The sequence below is a fragment of the Salvia hispanica genome, chromosome 6 (genome assembly GCF_029641045.1).
Source record: "Salvia hispanica isolate PSC_SH4W2 chromosome 6, Shi_PSC_v1, whole genome shotgun sequence".
In the NCBI taxonomy this organism is placed as follows: Eukaryota; Viridiplantae; Streptophyta; class Magnoliopsida; order Lamiales; family Lamiaceae; genus Salvia; species Salvia hispanica.
In genome coordinates, this window is record NC_142697.1 from 44321426 (window position 1) to 44340466 (window position 19041).

General features: G+C 37.8%; 1 protein-coding gene, 1 non-coding gene and 1 pseudogene across 2 annotated transcripts; 1 reads left to right on the plus strand and 2 right to left on the minus strand.

Moving 5' to 3' along the window:
• The first annotated feature begins 3228 nt into the window (after positions 1-3228).
• Positions 3229-5180, plus strand: LOC125206913 (polyphenol oxidase I, chloroplastic pseudogene; annotated as a pseudogene).
• A 466-nt stretch (positions 5181-5646) lies between these two features.
• TRNAM-CAU (transfer RNA methionine (anticodon CAU)) lies at positions 5647-5718 on the minus strand. The gene has a single exon. It is a non-coding gene; the product is annotated as a tRNA-Met (tRNA).
• A 7380-nt stretch (positions 5719-13098) lies between these two features.
• On the minus strand, positions 13099-15864 carry LOC125208524 (polyphenol oxidase I, chloroplastic-like). The gene is made up of 2 exons (XM_048108158.2): positions 15281-15864; positions 13099-14341 (listed from the first exon to the last, which is right to left on the minus strand). Exons 1-2 carry the CDS (start codon positions 15847-15849, stop codon positions 13222-13224), a joined length of 1689 nt encoding a protein of 562 aa, XP_047964115.2. The 5' UTR covers positions 15850-15864; the 3' UTR covers positions 13099-13221.
• Positions 15865-19041: the final 3177 nt, after the last annotated feature.

Below are 19041 nucleotides of genomic sequence, written 5' to 3' on the forward strand. Positions count from 1 at the left end.
GATGATGCCCAAAACTCAATCCTAGTCTTTCAAGCTCTCGATAGATGTTTTTAAATTCCGATTGAGACTATGTTCTTTCAAACTCTAGATTTGGTGATCGATGTCGACATATTAATTGGTTTTTTTAAGTTAAAAAAATTACCGAACCGAGATAATTATACGCGTATATGGTCTTGAATTATTTCTTAAGAGTATTTAATTTGATAAATACAATTAAGGCTCCCACCCTAATTAAGGTGAAGTGTGGAATGAACTAAGGTTACGATCGAGTTTTAAGAGAAACATATAGAAAGAATGAAAGATGTAGCAATAAATTGAGTTTTTTTTGTAAATTGTGATTATGACTAAATTCAAATTTAAGAAGTCGCATCCTATATGGAAATATATTACTCAAATACCTTTTGATGAATTGGTCACTAAATGATAGTAGGATCATAGGATCACAGGAATAATGAAACCTGTTTTTGTAAATGGGTGGAAGATGATTTAAATTTCTCACGAATTAAATTTTGTCAAACTAAATCAATTAAAGAATTTTTTTTAAAAGTTAATTATAAGCTACAGCTGTAAAATTTTCTACTATAAGCTTTTAAATTTCATTATTTGTCAAAATTATAATGGTGATGAAAGATTAAATTATTTTCCACTTCATAAAATGGCGGTATTTCATTTAGGACGTGGCCTCTTATTATTTGACTACCTACTACAACATGTGACTTCTCTTCCTTGACTGGTAGGTGGTAAATTATGTGGCTCTATATTCAAAATTTTAAATACTCTGTTTACAATTCAAATTACTAATTTTACATCAATTATATTTGTACGAAGTGAGTAAATGACGTAGACAATGGAACTTAAAGTAGGTATCCTTTTATCCTTTTCGGGCTTTATCTTTTGCAGTGGCTGAGTGTACCTTGTTTCCAATATCTAAAAAAAAACAAGATTGTTTCTATTTTGAAAAATATATAGTGCAGTGACTTAATTTGTGAATTTTGTTCTACACCCGTGATCTCAATTTTTCTTTCAAAAAATGAATAATACTACTCGATCTTCATTCATTGTTTTGAATGTGATAATTTAAACCTCTAACTTACTTATTAATTTGAGAAGAAGCATTTTATTAATGGGAAGAGAGCATCCTTATTATTGACTGAGCTGTGTTTTGTCATTATTATAATAAAAGTCCTTTTAAAGAATTATTAGTGCGTGTATCCGTATTTCTTTAAATATAAAAGGCAGGAATAGTGAATAGTAGGAGTATATTTTTACATATCAGTCTGAGCAGTCAAATATCAAGGAGTATTGGAGGAATATTTTTGAGCCATACATATATATACTTTCCAAAAGGAAAAGTAAAAACAACATTGAGTACTAAAAATGGGTAGGTTGTACTGCAATAATAATTTCCTGTGGAGCCCACTTGGCCACTTCGTATTGTTAAGATATTGCAAGAAGAAGAAGATATTGCATGTCCAATCTGTTCAAAACATGTAACTACTGCTTGTTATCTCACTATCATAGAAAAGGATTAATTGTGATGACACAAATTTTATAATTATTAAAATAAGAGAAAATAAGAAAATGTCACTAAAATAATATAATGCATGATAGGATCCATAAATAATAAAATAAAAAATAAATGAGAAAAATATTTCCTTAAATGAATATGGATTATTTCTATACGACGGACGAAAAAAAAAATTCAGCCTAAATTAATGAGTCAGAGGGACTATGTTTAATGAAATAATAGTGAATTACAATATGTATATGTAAAAACGAGTTTTGTCTAGAATAAAACTTTTACTATTAAATTTGATATTATTAGATAGACTATATTACATCTTAGATAATGTAGTACTAATATGTTTGGTGGTAAAATTATATTTCTCTCAATTTTTCAGTTAAGAGATTATAAGCTTGTTTAATTTTATCTTAGAATAACTAATTAATCAAATCTGTGGTACATGCACAGCTATGTTATTACAAATAGACAAAGGGAATTCCAGTCCAATAATACCATAGACTGCAAGCAAAACACAAATTGCATGCTTTGACCATGCCATCTTTATGACCTCTCCAAATACAGGTGACCTTTCTCACCTACTGAATAGTGGATAATAGTACTATCCAAAATTGAACCAAACTATAGTAAAAATAGCCAAAAATACAAATCTGCCGGAGACAGCCACTCATCCCCACCACCAAAATAAACAAGCCATCATAATCAAGAAACCACCTACCAAAATCAAGAAACCGAAAATCGGCCGTAGAGGCAGCAACACAAAATGGCCGAGGAGCGGAGAGTGATAAGGCAAATAGAACAGAGATACGACATTAAGGTGAAAATAAGAGAAATCGAGAGTAATTTGTCGTAGATCAAGCTTTCGAGAAAAAGCCAATTAACCGAACCCAAAATTCCCCCCAACAGAACGAGGACAAACATAAAACACATGAAACTACAAAACACATGATCCGAACCGTGATTAACCTAACCATGAATTGACATGTAACCATCACAAAAAAGTAGCAAAACGAAAAAGACCAAATCGTGCCAAAATTACCCCATGCCAAAGCTTATCCACAATATATCAACTTATGAAAAACGTTACAACTTACAGACTTACAACCTTTTATTACACATGCAATAATAAATAGGGATATTGGCAGCTAATGGCTAATACTCCCTCTGTCCCATTAGAAACAAAACAACATTGCATAAAATCTCGTGCCATAAATCAAATGTTTCATTTTTATTGGGACGGAGGGAGTATAATGGAACATTCAAAAAATTAGGTTTTTTTTCCCACGTACTTTGAAATTGACATATGATATCACAAACTTTACCCCAAGTTTGTTATTTTCCACCAATAAAAAAATTCCGGCTAATAAGTCACAGATTTTTTTCATGATTTCTCGACAACTTCTAGATTTTCAAAATTTTCAATATTTCAGAATAGTTTTTTTTGTCACACCCTTCAAATTTGTTCTTCAATCTATTAATATAGCCGAAATTTTTTCACTGATGGAAAATAACAAACTCACGGTAAAGTTAATGATATTATTTGTCAATTTCAAAGTACGTAGGAAAAAACTAATTTTTTGAACGTTCCATGATATTAGGCGTCAATATCCCGATAAATAATCCCACTCCAAACTCCACACTCCTACTCTATATAACTCATTCCACTCTTCACTATTCAAACCCACCCCACATTTTAAACCTCAAACAACACCATGGCATCTCTCCCTCTCTCAACCGTCGCCATCACAAAAATCCCCTCCTTCCCCCACCCGCCGCGTCTCCCCCCACCACCACCCCGCCGCCTCACCATCTCCTGCAACGCCGCCGACAAAGTCGACCGCCGCAACCTCCTCCTCGGCATGGGCGGCCTCTACGGCGCCGCCTCCACCCTCATCCTCCCCGGGGACTCCCCCGCCTCCCCCATCCCCGCCCCCGACCTCGCCAAATGCAGCCGCGGCACCAACCTCAACCTCCGCCAGCCCCTCGACGTCGACTGCTGCCCCCCCTTCTCCGACACCGCCCTCGACTACTCCCTCCCCTCCCCCTCCTCCATCCGCGTCCGCCCCGCCGCCCACCTCGCCGACCCCTCCTTCATCGCCAAGTACGAAGAAGCCACCGCCCTCATGAAAGCCCTCCCCCCCGACGACCCCCGCAGCTTCATGCAGCAGGCCAACGTCCACTGCGCCTACTGCAACCTCACCTACGACCAGGGCGGCCCCGACCCCTCCAACAAGCTCCAAATCCACTTCTCCTGGCTCTTCTTCCCCTGGCACCGCTGGTATCTATACTTCTACGAGCGAATTTTAGCCAAATTGATCGACGATCCCGTCTTCGCCCTCCCCTACTGGAATTGGGATAACCCCAAAGGCATGGCCATGCCCTCCATGTTCGTCAAAGAAAACTCCCCCCTCTTCAATCCGCGGCGCAACCAAGCCCACCTCCCGTTAACCAACCCCCCTCCCTACGCCGATCTCCGATTCTCCAAAAAATCGACGACTGCTCAGGACAAGGTAGTCCCGAGCAACCTCACCGAAATGTACTCAGAGATGGTCCGGAGCGCGGTCAATTTGGAGGATTTCTACGGTGCCAAGTACAGCCTCGGGGCCAAACCTGACCCCGGGGCAGGCTCCGTGGAGCGGGGGTCCCACACCGCGATTCACGCGTGGTGTGGGGACCCCAGCTCCCCGGCAGGGGAGGACATGGGGAACTTTTATTCTACGGGGAGGGACCCGCTCTTCTTCTGCCATCACGCCAACGTGGACCGTATGTGGTCCGTGTGGCGTGATCTCCGCGGCGCGAGGCCGAAGGAGTTCTCCGACGCGGACTGGCTCGACACGAGTTTTCTGTTCTACGACGAGAACGCGCAGCTGGTCCGGGTCAAGGTGAGGGACACGGTGGAGAATTTGAAGATGGGTTATACCTTCCAGAAGGTGGAGATTCCGTGGCTGAACAAGCGGCCGAAGGCGAGGGCGAGGGTGAGGAAGCTGAAGGTGGCGGAGGAGTCGTCGGCTCCCAAGGCGACGGATGCGAGCGTGTTTCCGGTGAAGCTGGATAAGGTGGTGAGGGTTTTGGTGGATCGGCCGAAGCGGAAGAGGAGCAAGGGGGAGAAGGAGAGGGAGGAGGAGCTGCTGGTGATCGAGGGGATTGAGGTGGACACGTCGGAGTTTGTGAGGTTTGAGGTGTTTGTGAACGACGAGGACGATGAGCCGAGCGATGTGATTGATCTGGCGGAGTACGCGGGGGGTTACTCGCAGGTGCCGCACAAGAATGCGGCGAATGTGAAGAGCAAGATCAGGCTGGGGCTGACGGAGCTGCTGGAGGATTTGGATGTGGAGGACGATGACAAGATTTTGGTGTCGCTGGTGCCGAGAGATGGAGGGGAGGATATCACCATTGGTGGAATCAAGATTATCTATGTGTGAAATTTGGCAGCTCATGTGTGTGTGTTTGATCCTGTGAGGGTGTTGAGTTTGTTTGTTTTCTTTTCTGTTTGGTTGAAGAATAACATGTCATGTGACTGTGTGTGATGTTTGTTTCTCTCTTGTTAGGGTGGTGTTGTGATGTGTTGATCGATGTTAGGATGTTTGTTCCTCGTTGTTTAAGGTGGGTTTGTGTGTTGATCGATGTTTTAGGTGAATGAAGGCATGTTTTTTTGCCATGGGTTTGGTATCACACAACAGTTTGCTGCATTAGAATTTTGATGGGATTTTTTTGGTCACATATATATTTCGAAATACTATAGATGATGTAGAAGTGTGACTAAACAAAAAAAAAATGAATGCAAACTACTTGTATCATATAAAATGAGAAATACGCTTATTAGAATCTTGAAAAGTTGAATGTGTTTGAGAAATTGCGGAAATGCGATTAAACAAATTAAATGAATTCAATTACATACTGAAAATATGGAGTATAATGTAGTAGAAATATATGGCAAAAAATAAAAATAAAAAAATAATCATATTATAATGTAGAAATATATGGCGAAAATAAAAAATATAATAAGCTTATAGTAGAAATATTTTTGGCCAAAAATAAAATTAAAAAAAATAATCATATTATAATGTAGAAATATACGGCGAAAAATAAAAAATATAATCAGATTTGGAAGCTACAACTGAAATTATCAGAGCCAGGTTTCGATCCTGGGACCTGTGGGTTATGGGCCCACCACGCTTCCGCTGCGCCACTCTGATTTGTTGATTGTATTGTCTTCTAAATTAATAATATACTATATACACAATGGCTTCCAGATTTTCTATGAATGTCTAGATTTCTATGAATTGTGTTCATTGAGTTGGAGGTTAACAAAATAATTATACAAATAAAAAAACCTGAAGAACACAAAAATTCGGGAATAAGTCAATATATATAGTTTATAAAGTATTTTTGTATGTGTACTTTTTCTACGTAAACATTAAAATAATACTACTAGTAATATTTTGATGTCAAGGTATAATTTAAAATAAATAAAAAGTATGATTTCATTTTTCTTTGGTTTCTTTCCGTCATTCATGTGAGGAATAGGTGAACACGAAATTATGATGAAAAACTCAAATGCATGTTACTGCAAAGTAAAATAAAAGAAGCTCAGATGCACTAATTGATGACATCAAAAGTAAATCCAAATATGACCACGTAAATGGCTTCAGCAATCCAAAAAGTAAAAATTTAATTGATCACTTTTCGGTTAAATGATGTTCATATATAGCATTCCGAATAAATTAAATATATGCAGATGAATCCGCGCGGTTGAAAATTAAATACGTACATATAACATAAAATTTTAAATAAATTTAAAATGTATAAATTTCTTATTTTAAATATAGAAAATTTAAAACTTCTAAAATGATAGTACTATCACATAACATAATATGAACAATTTATTCAGTCATAATTTAGCTTCATAAAATAAAATTAACCCATAATTTAGCTTCATAAACACTTCCACATAATATTTTTTCTTCATCAATAATTTTAAGAGTTTCAGTTTGATCCTTCATTTCCTCTCCTTATAGTATCAATTATCTTTCTTCATTTACATACGGTAAAGATGAATAGTTAACTTAGTAAAGTTTCAAAAAAAGATACAAGCTGCTAGAAAGCTTCATGACTGCGTCAATCTTAATATTATTAAACCTTTTTTTTAATGTATTAGTTACTTTCAATTGATTCGCGACAAGCAATTATTACTACATTAAATATCCAAAACAAGAGGACAAACGTTTATTCTGACAAAAGGGAAACAAACACACACCCACACGTCACTTGTTAGAATCACCAAGATCAATCAACACTCAAGAAACACTTACTTCAACAATTTATCGAACACTATGAATGCAACAACTGAAATTGAAATGCGAGGACACAACAATTACGTGGTTCGGCTCTATCGAACCTACGTCCATGGGAGAATCACAATAAAGCTTTATTCCACTAAATCAAGATTACAAACGCACACTACAAACTCGAAACACTCAGAGAAAATACACTCTAGAATCTTTCGCTCACCCTCTCGTGAACTCGGCACCAAAAACAGAGATGATGCACTCTCGATTCCTCACTCAGAAAAATGTATTTCTTTCTCTATGAAACTGAATTAGTTATGAGCTCTCAATCTCTAGCTCAACCCCTTTCAATTGCAGCTTCTCAACCATTTCTCTCTAACCGAAACTAGCCGTTGGAGCTCCTTTGAGCTTGTGTATATTTTGCAACTTGGTCCCTGATCTCTTGTGTAATTCTATTAAGTATCCACATATACTAATAAATCTCCACCTTGGATCTTAATGGAATAAACGTCAGATCATCTTCTCCACTTCCCCTGCAACCTCAGTGCTGGACCAGATTCACCAGCTCCAAACAATGTCTAAGTTTGGAACTTGGAATGGTTTTAGTTAACATGTCTGCAACGTTTACCTCAGTAGATACCTTCTCAATTCTTACCTTCCCCTTGTTCACTTCATCTCTGATAAAGTGCAACTTTACATCCACATGTTTAGATCTTTCATGGAAAGTTTGATGCTTAGATAAGCATATAGCGCTGCTGCTGTCACACCTTACTGTCACTGCATCTTGACTTACTGCAAAGTCAGACAATATCCCTTTCAACCAAAAACTCTCTTTCACAGCTTCTGTCATAGCTATGTACTCGGCTTCGGTAGTAGATAATTCCACAACTGACTGCAAATTGGACTTCCAACTCACTACAGAACCATAAAGGCAGAAGATGTATCCTGATTGAGACTTTCTTGTGTCTAGACTTACAGCAAAGTCTGAGTCACAATATCCCATCAAAGCTTCTCCATTCACCACCTGATTACCATCAAACAATATACCATAATCAGCTGATCCCCTGAGATATTCAAAATACTTTTCAAACCATGCCAATGCTCTAAGCCTGGGTATGCCATAAACCTGCTAGTAACACTGATTGCATGACTAATATCCGTCTTGAGCAAACCATTGTGTACATAATGCTGCCTACTATGCTAGCATAAGGTATCTTCAACATCTCTTCCCTCTGCTTATCAGTCTTGAGAGATTGTGCAACAGAAAGCTTAAATTGCTGTGACAAAGGGATTGTCACTGATCTGCTGTTGTCCATCTGGAATCTTTTCAAGAGCTTGTTTATGTACTCCTTTTGTGTGAGCCATAACCTTTTCTCCTTTCTATTCCTGATAATATCCATGCCCAATATCCTTTTTGCATCCCCCAAGTCCTTCATATCAAATTCAGATTCCAGCTCCCTTTTAATCTCTTGCACCTCGGTCAAAGTTGCTGCTGCAATAAGCATATCATCTACATAGAGGAGTAAATAACCAACAACAATTCCCTTCCTTTTCTTGACAAAAACACAGTTATCATAACATGATTTTTCAAAGCCTATCTTATGTATAAACTCATCAAATCTAATATACCATTGTCTGGAACTTTGCTTCAATCCATATAGACTTCATTTCAATAGGCAGACTTTATCTTCATCTCCTTTCTTAACAAAACCCTCAGGCTGCTCCATCAAAATCTTCTCTTCCAATTCCCCATTCAAGAATGCGGTTTTCACATCCATTTGCTGCAGCTCCCAATTCCTCTGAGCTACAATTGCCAACAAGATCCTTATGGAACTATGTTTCACAACTGGAGAAAAAATCTCATTATAATCAATTCCTTCTTTTTGTGTGAAACCCTTTGCCACAAGCCTTTCCTTGAATCTCACTTCATTATTTCTGAATGCTTCAATCTTCTTCTTGAATACCCATTTACAACTTATGGGCTTTTGGTGCTTTGATCTCAGAACCAGAATCCAAGTATGATTCTTGTACAATGAGTCTATTTCTTCTTGCATAGCCCTTAGCCATCTGTCATTTTCATGATTCCTTACTGCTTCCTTATAAGTTGAGGGCTCATGATATTCAATTTTCCCAGCTATTGTGAATGCATAGTACAACATATCATAGTCACTGTATTTGGATGGAAGTTTGATATTTCTTTTCGGCTGATCTCTTGCTATAATATGACTTTTCTGTCTCTCACTGCTCCTTTCACCATGAGAAGTCCTCTGCATTTCTCTCCACCATGAGAAGTCCCTAATGTATTATATGTGAATATCTCATCTTGAGCATCCTCTGTTTCTTCATTCTCACCCAGCTCCACCTCAAACTTAGTTTCCTCTGACTTCTTTCTCAAATAAGGCATTTCATCCTCTTTGAAAACAACATCTCTACTAATCACAACCTTCTCCATACCTGACTCTGTGCACCAGAGTCTGTAACCTTTCACCCCCTTTTGATAACCCAACATCGCACATTTGAGAGCCCTAGGATTCAGCTTGGTTTTCTTAGAATGTACAAAAGCTCTACAACCAAAACTCCTCAGTCTAGTGTAATCACCAGCAGATCCATACCATCTCATATCAGGTGTATCATTATCAATTGAAGAAAATGGACATTTATTTATCAAAATCACAGCAGTTGAAGCAGCCTCAACCCAAAAACGTTTAGGCATACTTGATGAAATCAACATACATCTGAGCCTTTCAAGAATGGTTCTATTGGCCCTTTCTGCTACTCCATTCTGTTGGGGGTTGTGTGGCACGGTTCTGTGCCTCTTAATTCCTTTCTTCTTACAGTATGCATCAAAATCTGTTGAGAGAAACTCTAATCCATTATCTGTCCGGAGGCATCTTAAAACACAGCCTCTCTCCAGCTCCACCTCTACCTCTGTGCACCATTCTTGAAACTTTGTAAAGGCCTTTGACTTTTCCCGCATCACATATAGCCATATCTTTCTACTGAAATCATCAATGATTGAGAGAAAGTACCTGCCTCCACCCAGACTTTGCACTGGTGATGGTCCCCAAATATCAGAGTGTGCATATTCAAGAGGCCTAGCTGAAGTGTGCTTCCCAGTCCATAGGGAAATTTTTTGTTTTTTCCCAGAATACATTCCTCACAAGATTTCACAGCCTCAGCTTCCAGATTCCCATCAAAGGTTATCGGCTTTCTTTTGGCAAGCTCCTTCAATCCTTCCTCACCTAGATGTCCTAATCTGTGTTGCCAATCAACAACACTTAATTTTTGCAATGTATTGACTTGTGGTGGATCAACAGCTCTAGCTCTGAGATAGTAAAGATTGTTGACTCTTTCAGCAGTCATCATGGTCTCTCTACCCTTCGTAACCCTCATAAAACCTGTAGCTAAAATGGTTGTGAAGCCCTTCTTCTCCAACATTCCCAAAGAAATAAGGTTCCTCTTGCTAGATGGAATGTATCTAACCTCTGTGAGCATCCTCTGTGAACAATCCTCCGATATCATTCTGACATTGCCAATTCCCTTGACATGGCAGACTTGGTTATTCTCCAATAGGACTGTCTCAGTGCAGTCTTGGAGATCATTGATCCAGCCCTTTCTTGAGGTCATGTGAAAGCTGCAACCTGAGTCCATCACCCAAATGTCTGGAGTCTCCTCTTCTGTCACATTCATTGCTTGAGCCAAATCCATATCTTGAGTGATATCAGCAGTATCTTGTGTCTTTTCACCCTCGGCCTGCTTCTTCTTTCAAGCATAGCAATTTTTCTTCAAATGTCCAGGCTTCTTGCAGTAGTGACATGACCTTGTCTCCTTTTCTTCATTTGGTTTCTCCTTCCATCCCTTATGCTTCTTCTGGAACTTTTTCTTCCCAGGTTTCTTTCCATCTTCTTTCACATTCAAACTCTCATTGGCTAGATCATGGGATTTCTCAACAGTTTTCTGAAACTCCTTCATTTTTAATGCTGAATGAACCTCCCCATAAGTCACCTTGGAGTCTCGGCCAAGGAGTATTGCATCTTTGAATTGCTCAAAGGCATTAGGCAGAGAATTGAGGAGCATCAAGGCCTTATCTTCATCCTTGATTGCTTCATCTATATTCTCAAGATCATCCACACATTTTGCAAACTCTTCGAGTTGTTCCCCTATGCTTCTTGACTCTGAAATCTTGAAAGTGAACAATTTTTGTTTCAAGAGCAGCCTATTCGTGAGGGACTTCGTCATATACAGAGACTCAAGTTTGTTCCACACACCTGCTGCAGTCTCCTCCTTGGAAACCTCCCTCAAAACTCTATCACTTAGGCTGAGAATCAAAGTACTGTAAGCCTTATCTTGAAGCTCTTGTTTCTTGGCTTCTGGCTTATCACAAGATCAAGTTGCCGATATTTTCTCAAAGCCCCTCAAGTACGAAGACTTTATCAAAATTAGGACGTTGAGAATGACAAATCAAGTTTAAGAGGGGGTGTTGGAATATATAAACTTGATTTTTATAATGTTAGAAAATATCTCCATAGGCGGTGCCTTGAAGAATGATCTCGAATGGCCTAGACAATTTGTAAAAATGGATTCAATATTAAAAAATGTAGTTTGTATTAGAATAGTCTAGAATCATTAGCTAGAATTCTCTAGCTTTGTATGTCGGTGAACGCAAACCGACTAACTTGCCTATGTAAAGGCACTAACCATGTTGTAAATTAAAATGAGAGATAGTTTAAACAAACAAATATAAGAGAGTTAAGTTTGTTATAAGAAAAGTGTGCGTGTGTATAAATAGGAGTGAAGAAGTGTGAGCAATAAAATTAGTTTTCCCATATCATTATATTTGTCTTATATCCCACCTTATATTCCACCACATATTTCTCCAAATATTTCCTCCAAACTAAATTACTCCTCCAACATATATTCTATATATTTCCAACATGCAAAATACTTATATACTAACATTTTAGAACTTGAATGTGTTTAAGAGAAATTGTAGAAATGCGATTAAACAAGTGAAATTAATACCAGTACAATAGAAATAGATCCCGAAATTGTAGAAATGCGATTAAACAAGTGAAATTAATACCAGTACAGTAGAAATAGATCCTGGGACCTGTGGGTTATGGGCCCACCACGCTTCCGCTGCGCCACTCTGATTTATTGATTATGTTCTTCATCATTTAGTCAATTTCAATGTTTACATTTAATATGAATAGTGATCACCAACTGCTTTATTGAATGGGAAGTTAACAAGATAATTATACAAAATAAAAGACTGAAGAACACAAAATCTCTGGAATAAATCAATATAGTTTAATTATAAAGTATTTTTGTATGTGTACTTTTTCCATGTAAGCATCAAAATAATACTACTAGTATCATTTTGACGTCAAAGTAAAACTAAAAATAAATAAAAAGAATGATTTCATTTTCCTTTGGTTTCTTTCCCTCATTCATGTGAGGAATAGTACTCTACGCAAAATTATGATGAAAAAGTTAAATGAATGTTACTGCAAAGGAAATAAAAGATGCCCAGATGCACTAATTGATGATGTCAAAAGTAAATACAAAGATGACCACTTAAATGACTTCTGCAATCCAAAAAGTAAAAAAAAAAAAATTTGATCACTTTTCGGTTAAATGATGTTCATAGCATTACGAATATAAATTGAATGCAGATTAATTCGGTTGAAAATTAAATACGTACACATAACATAAAATTTTAAATATATTTAAAATGTATAAATTTCATATTTTAAATATAGAAAATTTAAAACGTCTAAAATCATAACATGATATCCACAATTTATTCAATCATAATTTAGCTTCATAAACTAAAATTTACCCATAAATGGCTTTAAATCTAAAATCTTCCACATAATATTTTTTTCTTCATCAATAATTTTAAGATTTATATCCTCTCCCTAAAGTATCAATAATCGTTCTTCATTTGCCCACGATAAAGATGAATAGTTAACCTGGTATAGTTTCAAGTTTCAACTTTTAAGGCATGTCATTTTTTTTCATAAAATTCCATCTTTAGATGAGTTATCACCCTTACCAGACATGTCTAAAGATACAAGCTGCTAGAAAGCTTCATCCTTGCGTCAAATTTCCGTGTCTCACACTATGGCACATATATAAAGTTGGTGCGTGTTACTGTAGGCGTTTTAATATGGAGTACTATTAAACCAAATTTTTTTAATGCATCCATTGATCTTGGCCAACAACCTAGTCATTAGTTGATTGGCGACAAGCAATTATTACTATAGACTATAGTCTAAATTAAAATAACCAAATCAAGGGCACAAACGTTTATTCAAACAAAAAGGGAAACACACACAACAAATCCACTTATTCTCACAAGTCTTTGCATAAACCACACAAGACTCAAACCCAAACGCAAGTGCAGATTCAGGCGCTCGGCGCCTCCACAATCTTAATCCCACCAATGGTGACGGCCTCGCCGTTGATAAGCGGCACAATCGTGACCACCACCGTATCATCGTCCGCAATATTAATATTCTCATACAGCTGCTTCAAGTTCAACCGCAGATCACTCACACTATTCTTCGCCTTCACCCTATGCGGCAGCTGCGTGAAACCCCCCGCATACTCCGCCCTGTCCACCTCCTCCGGCTTATCATCCTCATCGTTCACGAACACATCGAACTTAATCAGCTTCCGGTTATCCGTCACTATATTCTCCAGCACCAGCACCTCATTATCCGCCTTCCCCACCGTCGGCTTCGCCACCAAAACCCTCGTCGTCTTCCTCAGCTTGAGAGGAAACACCTTCTCCGCCGTCTTCACCCCCTTCGACAGATCCTGAATATTCACCGCCGCCGCCCTCCGCGGCGGCTTCGACCTCACCCACGGAATGTCCACGTTCTCATACTCATACCCCATCTTCTTATGGTTGAAACAGTCGCCCACTTTCACCCTCACCAGCTGCTTCTTCTCGTCGTAGAACAGGAATGACGCGTTGAGGTAGTCCGGGTCGGTTATCGCCTTCTGATAATCGGCCGGGATGTCGTTCCATATCGTCCACATCCGGTCCACGTTCGCGTGGTGGGAGTAGAAGGCCGGGTCCCGGCCCGCGGAGTAGAAGTTCCCGATGTCTTCGTTGTATTCGTTCCTGGGGTCCCCGAACCAGGCGTGGACCGCGGTGTGGGACCCCTTCTCGGACGTGCCCCCGTCCGGGTAGGTAGGGGGCGCGTCGCCGTCCCGGTAGGCTTTTCCCATGAAGTCGGTGGCGGAGGCTGGGGTGCCGATCATTTCGTTGTACATGAGGGTTAGGTTGTTGGAGATGATCTGGGCCGGGTCGGTGATGGTGCTGTTTAGGGCGAGGTTGAGGACCGCGGGCGGGCGGCGGTCTTGGTTGCGGTTGGGGTCGTAGAGGGACGAGTCCTCCTCGTCGAACATCCACGGGAGCTGCATGCCCTTTGGGTGGTCCCAGTTCCAGTACGGGAGGGCGAATGTCGGATCTTTCAGTAGATCCGCCATGATCCTCTCGTAGAAGTAGAGGTACCACCTGCGCAGAGGCGAAGCCAGGAATTTAGTTCAAAGGGGAAAATATGAACATATGAAAAAAATTGAAATTTGAAGTGGAGCATTTATAAAGAAAATTAAAAAATTTAGAAAAATTAGTATACATAAAATAAATTGAAGTGGGGCAATTGCCCCTATACACACTAAGTAGATTCGACCCTGCACCTGCGCGATAAACACGATCTTTAAATTTAAATACTTAGTAATTTAAATATTACTCACTTCTTTGTCCGTTCACAATTATTGGCACCTTTATTTTTTAATACTATATTATACAAGTAAGAGAGATAAAGAGAGAACAAAGTAAAAGAGAGAATTATTTTTTGATAAAAATAAAAATGACTTAATTAACTTGGAACTTACCAAAATAGAAAAATGATTCTTTTAACATAAAACAGAGGAAATACTACTTTTGGTGGAACCCTTCACAATTATTGACACTTTTATTTTTTTAATACTACTACTATTTTTGGTAATAGATCCCACGTTCCATTAACTTATCACATACTCACATTTTGTTATTATAACACTACTTAGCTATTTATAGTAAAAAGTGAAAAATTAATAGGAGATCGATTGAAAATGACAAAAGTGGACTGTTAATAGAGGACTTAGGAAGTACTCCCTCCGTTCTATAGTAATAGGGGCCTTTTTCCATTTTCGTCCGTTCCATAGTAATAGAGTCATTTCCCTTTTTAGTAAAAGTCAACACATTTTTCCACACCTACTTTACTCTCTCTTACTTTTTTCTATCTTCATCTCTTTACCTTTTTCATTTTTCACTTTATTCTCTCTTTACTTAACTCACCTAACACAATTTTTCTTAATCTCCGTGCCGAAAAGTTTTGCCTCCATTACTATGGAACGGAGGGAGTATATATTTTCGAGTACGGAGGGAATTTTAAAAAAAAATTAATAGAACCTGTGGAAGGGGAAGAAGAGCCAAGAGAAGTGGACTTGTATGTCGAGCCCCTCGTGGCCGACCTGGTCGTGGGCGCCGTTGCAGTAAGCGCAGTGGATGTTGGCCTGCTGGGTGAAGCCGCGGGGGTCGGTGGGGTCGGCCACGTCCAGATCGCGCATCATCTTCACGGCCCTCTTGTATTTCGCCACGTTGGCGAGGTTCAGCCGGTGCGCGGCCCGCCTCACGCGCAGCCGGTGAACGGGCGGGAGCTTGTAGTCCTTGATGACGTCAGAGGTCGGCGGGCAGCAGTTGACGTCGAGCGGGTCCTCGCCCACGTAGGCGACCCCGCAGCTCTTGAACTCGGGCGGGAGAAGCGGGGCCGCCCGAGCTAGTTTGGCATCAGAGACTAGGTTGGCCGCACCGTACATGCCTCCTAGCCCTAGGAGCATGTTGCGGCGGTCCACCTTTCCTTCCTCGGCCGGGCCGCCACTGCACGAGACGTGGAAGCGGCGGCCCCGCCTTGCATTGGGGAGGGAGGGCTTGGGGGCGGTGGTGCCGAGCACCGTGCATGATAGTTGAAGGGAAGCCATGCTTGGTGGTGATTGGATTAAGTGGTGGAGGTATTTATATTGGCTTTCTTGTGAATAAAAAAATATTTAAAATTAAAACAAATTAAATCAACAGTGGATGATGTACAATAATTGAAAGTGATTTTATATAAATATTGCAAAAATCACCAGTCACCAACGAAAATCACGTTTCTGTCTGTCGAGTTTGAAAAGTGATAACAAGAATAGTAGTGTGTAGAAATTATTGAGAAGCTTTATTATTAGCCCCAGAATATATGTACCCATCAATAAAAAAAAAAAATCACTTTTATCACTTTTTGGCAATTGTATTCTACCCGCATTTCATTACCGACTTCACTCATATTTTATAATAAAACTAGTATAAATAAATAAATATTGCATTCTAGTACTAACTTTTTCTGTTATTGTCTTAATTTTGTAAAGTCAAACAATTTCTTAATACCCGAGCCGGTAAAAAATGAGACATCTATCGAAGGAAAGAGTGCTAATATACCATGGGGATGTTCGGTTGGCAAGATTGTGTCCGAGATTAAATTTGTAGTGTATTTGGTTCATGAGATTCAAGCCCTCAACTCAATTCTAAATGGATAATCATGGGATAATTAGTTATTGATAACCCCCTATGATTAAAATTATCTCACAACTCAATCTTAGATTGTATCTTGATATTATTTTATTTGCAAACCCAATCTTAGATTGTATCTTGATATTATTTTATTTACCAACCGAACGCCAACCATGTGTATAAATAATTGCTTGAATATATATTCTCTTACTTGGGATTCCTTTGCCTTGGTAAATTTAATTTATACTTTGCTATTCACAAATACTTTGTTGAAAAGGTGGTGCGAATATTTAAATTAAATTCGTACAACAAAATCATACTACTGCTAAGATTTGAAGTGGTCCAGGCTGCATATTAACTTTTTGTGCATAATGATACTCCCATTTCATTATTTTACTTTATAAAATCCCATCATGATAATTCTATTTATTTAATCGTAATTATTTATTGTAAACAAGTGGTACATATTCATAATTAATGCAGACAAAAGTTTTAGGTCTTCCTTTACCTTTTTAATCCACCATTATCTTTTGATGTCAATATCAAGATTTTAACCAATTAGTGACTGAATAAACCATCTAGACTTTAACCAATTAATGATTGAAAAAACAGTAATTTTAAGGAATGCTCAAATTTTAGCGATTAGTATTCTTTGTTGGTCCCAAACGAATAATTACTAGTACTATACTTTATAAAGGTAATATATCAGTTAAACTAAGTGTAAGCCTCAACAGCTAGAAATGTGTCATGGGATTCAAATAAGTTGGTTAAGACTTAAGACAATTAGCTAATTATTAGTTGTTCAAATATGTGACTTATTTAGAGTGATGGCACTTAATTAATCTATTCACTTGTAGGAGCTTGTCAATTAGGTAGATAGCTATCCAAGTGCATAATGTGAGTAGCAATTTACAGACAATTTCTCAAAACTGAAATATATTTTAAGGATATTTTATAAAGCGAGTTCATGGTTTCATCAATAAAAAGTGATTTTTACAATTTCGACCGACATCTTCTCGATCAAACATAATTCACAGACAACCTCATTTGATTTACATATAAAATATTCCTAAAGCATGCTATGTATTATCATTACAAGTTTGCCTTTTGGTCCCAAAAACTACTTTTTTCACAAAGGTAATAAAAATTAATTGCGAAACAAATTAAAGCGCCAAATATTCTGTCACGTGCTAAAATGCAGGGTGATGATGATGTGCACATCACCACCATTGATACGTGAATAAAAGAAAACTGTATAAATTCATAAAAATAAATGGAGAGTGATGATGTGCACATCATCTGTTGTTCATTTTGCCATAGCAGGAAATCCAAATATATAAATATACAATTGTAACTAGGTTATCTAGGGAATAAAATTTTTGATATCAAAATAGTTTCCTCTTAAATTTATAGGCGTAATACTACAATGTAAATGATTATATTAAAAAAATTGGCGAGATATACACGCATCAAAAGTGGCAGGTGCCAAAATTGTCTAATAAAGGCGGGACATATTTACTTTTTTGCTTTATATTTCCTCGGTCTAATAGTAATTGTCACTCTTATCGTGGGCACGAATTTTAAAAAAATATAATAAAAAATTGATTGGAAAAGTTAATGGAATATATGAGACTTATTTTTTTATATTTATTTTATAATAAAATGTGAGTGAAGTGAGTTATTGGAATATGAAACCTACTTATTATTTATAAAAAAAAATGAAGTGTGATAATTATTGTGGGACGGAGCAAAATGAAAAAAGCGAGAATTATTGTGAGAGAGCCACGAGTATCTACCAAATAAGGGTTAGGTGGTGAATTCTACTATTCCACGTTTATATGGAGCAGGCATTGTAATCATGACTCATGATCAGTGTTTTGAGTCGTAAAGTCAAGCTTATATATTCAATTATTGCCAATTTGCCATGATTAAACTTAGCTGATCTATGTTATGGAAGTAACGGAACTCAAATTTAATTTGTGAAAAATATTTAATTTCTAAATATTGTCACGTACTGCATTTGTTGAAAGTATATTTTTTATTTATAGCAAATGAGGTTTGAGCAGATGAATTTGTAGGAGTATATAAGTAATGACAGCAAGATTATGAAATTAGGTTTTAGATGTTTTTTTTTTATATTTTAAAACAAACTCAAATATATATATGGACCACATGAAACAAACTATAGGAGTAACTATAATTACGAGTTAAATTTATATAAATTGTACATACATAGTTCCCTAATTAAATAGAATCGGGTCTGTTTTATTTAAACCGATTCCATTATTAATTTTATCATACTATACCTTGACTAACTTGCCACTTTGTCCCTTTTTTTCTAATACAATGCACCTTTTCTTCCTGTTTCAATCATACTATAAAATTCCAATAATCATCGCAGTTTTCGTCAATGACAATTGACGAAATAATGTAAAAGGGAATAATACTTTTTTGGTCTCATTTATTTGATTTTTATTGATCAATACAATTTTGATTTGGTAAAATGGGGACGTTTTTATTTTTTATTTGAGGGAACTTCTTTTTTGGTCCATGAACTTTGCCAAAGTATCATTTTAGGTCCGTGAACTTTGAAAATATCATTTGAGGTCCATCAACTATGGGATAAT

Coding starts and splice junctions, on each gene's coding strand:
- LOC125208524 (XM_048108158.2), bottom strand. CDS start 15,849: ATGGCTTCCCTTCAACTATCATGCACGGTGCTCGGCACCACCGCCCCC. Junction 14,342..15,280: donor CTCTTCTTCCCCTTCCACAG/GTTCTATTAATT, acceptor GCCTCTGCGCAG/GTGGTACCTCTACTTCTACG.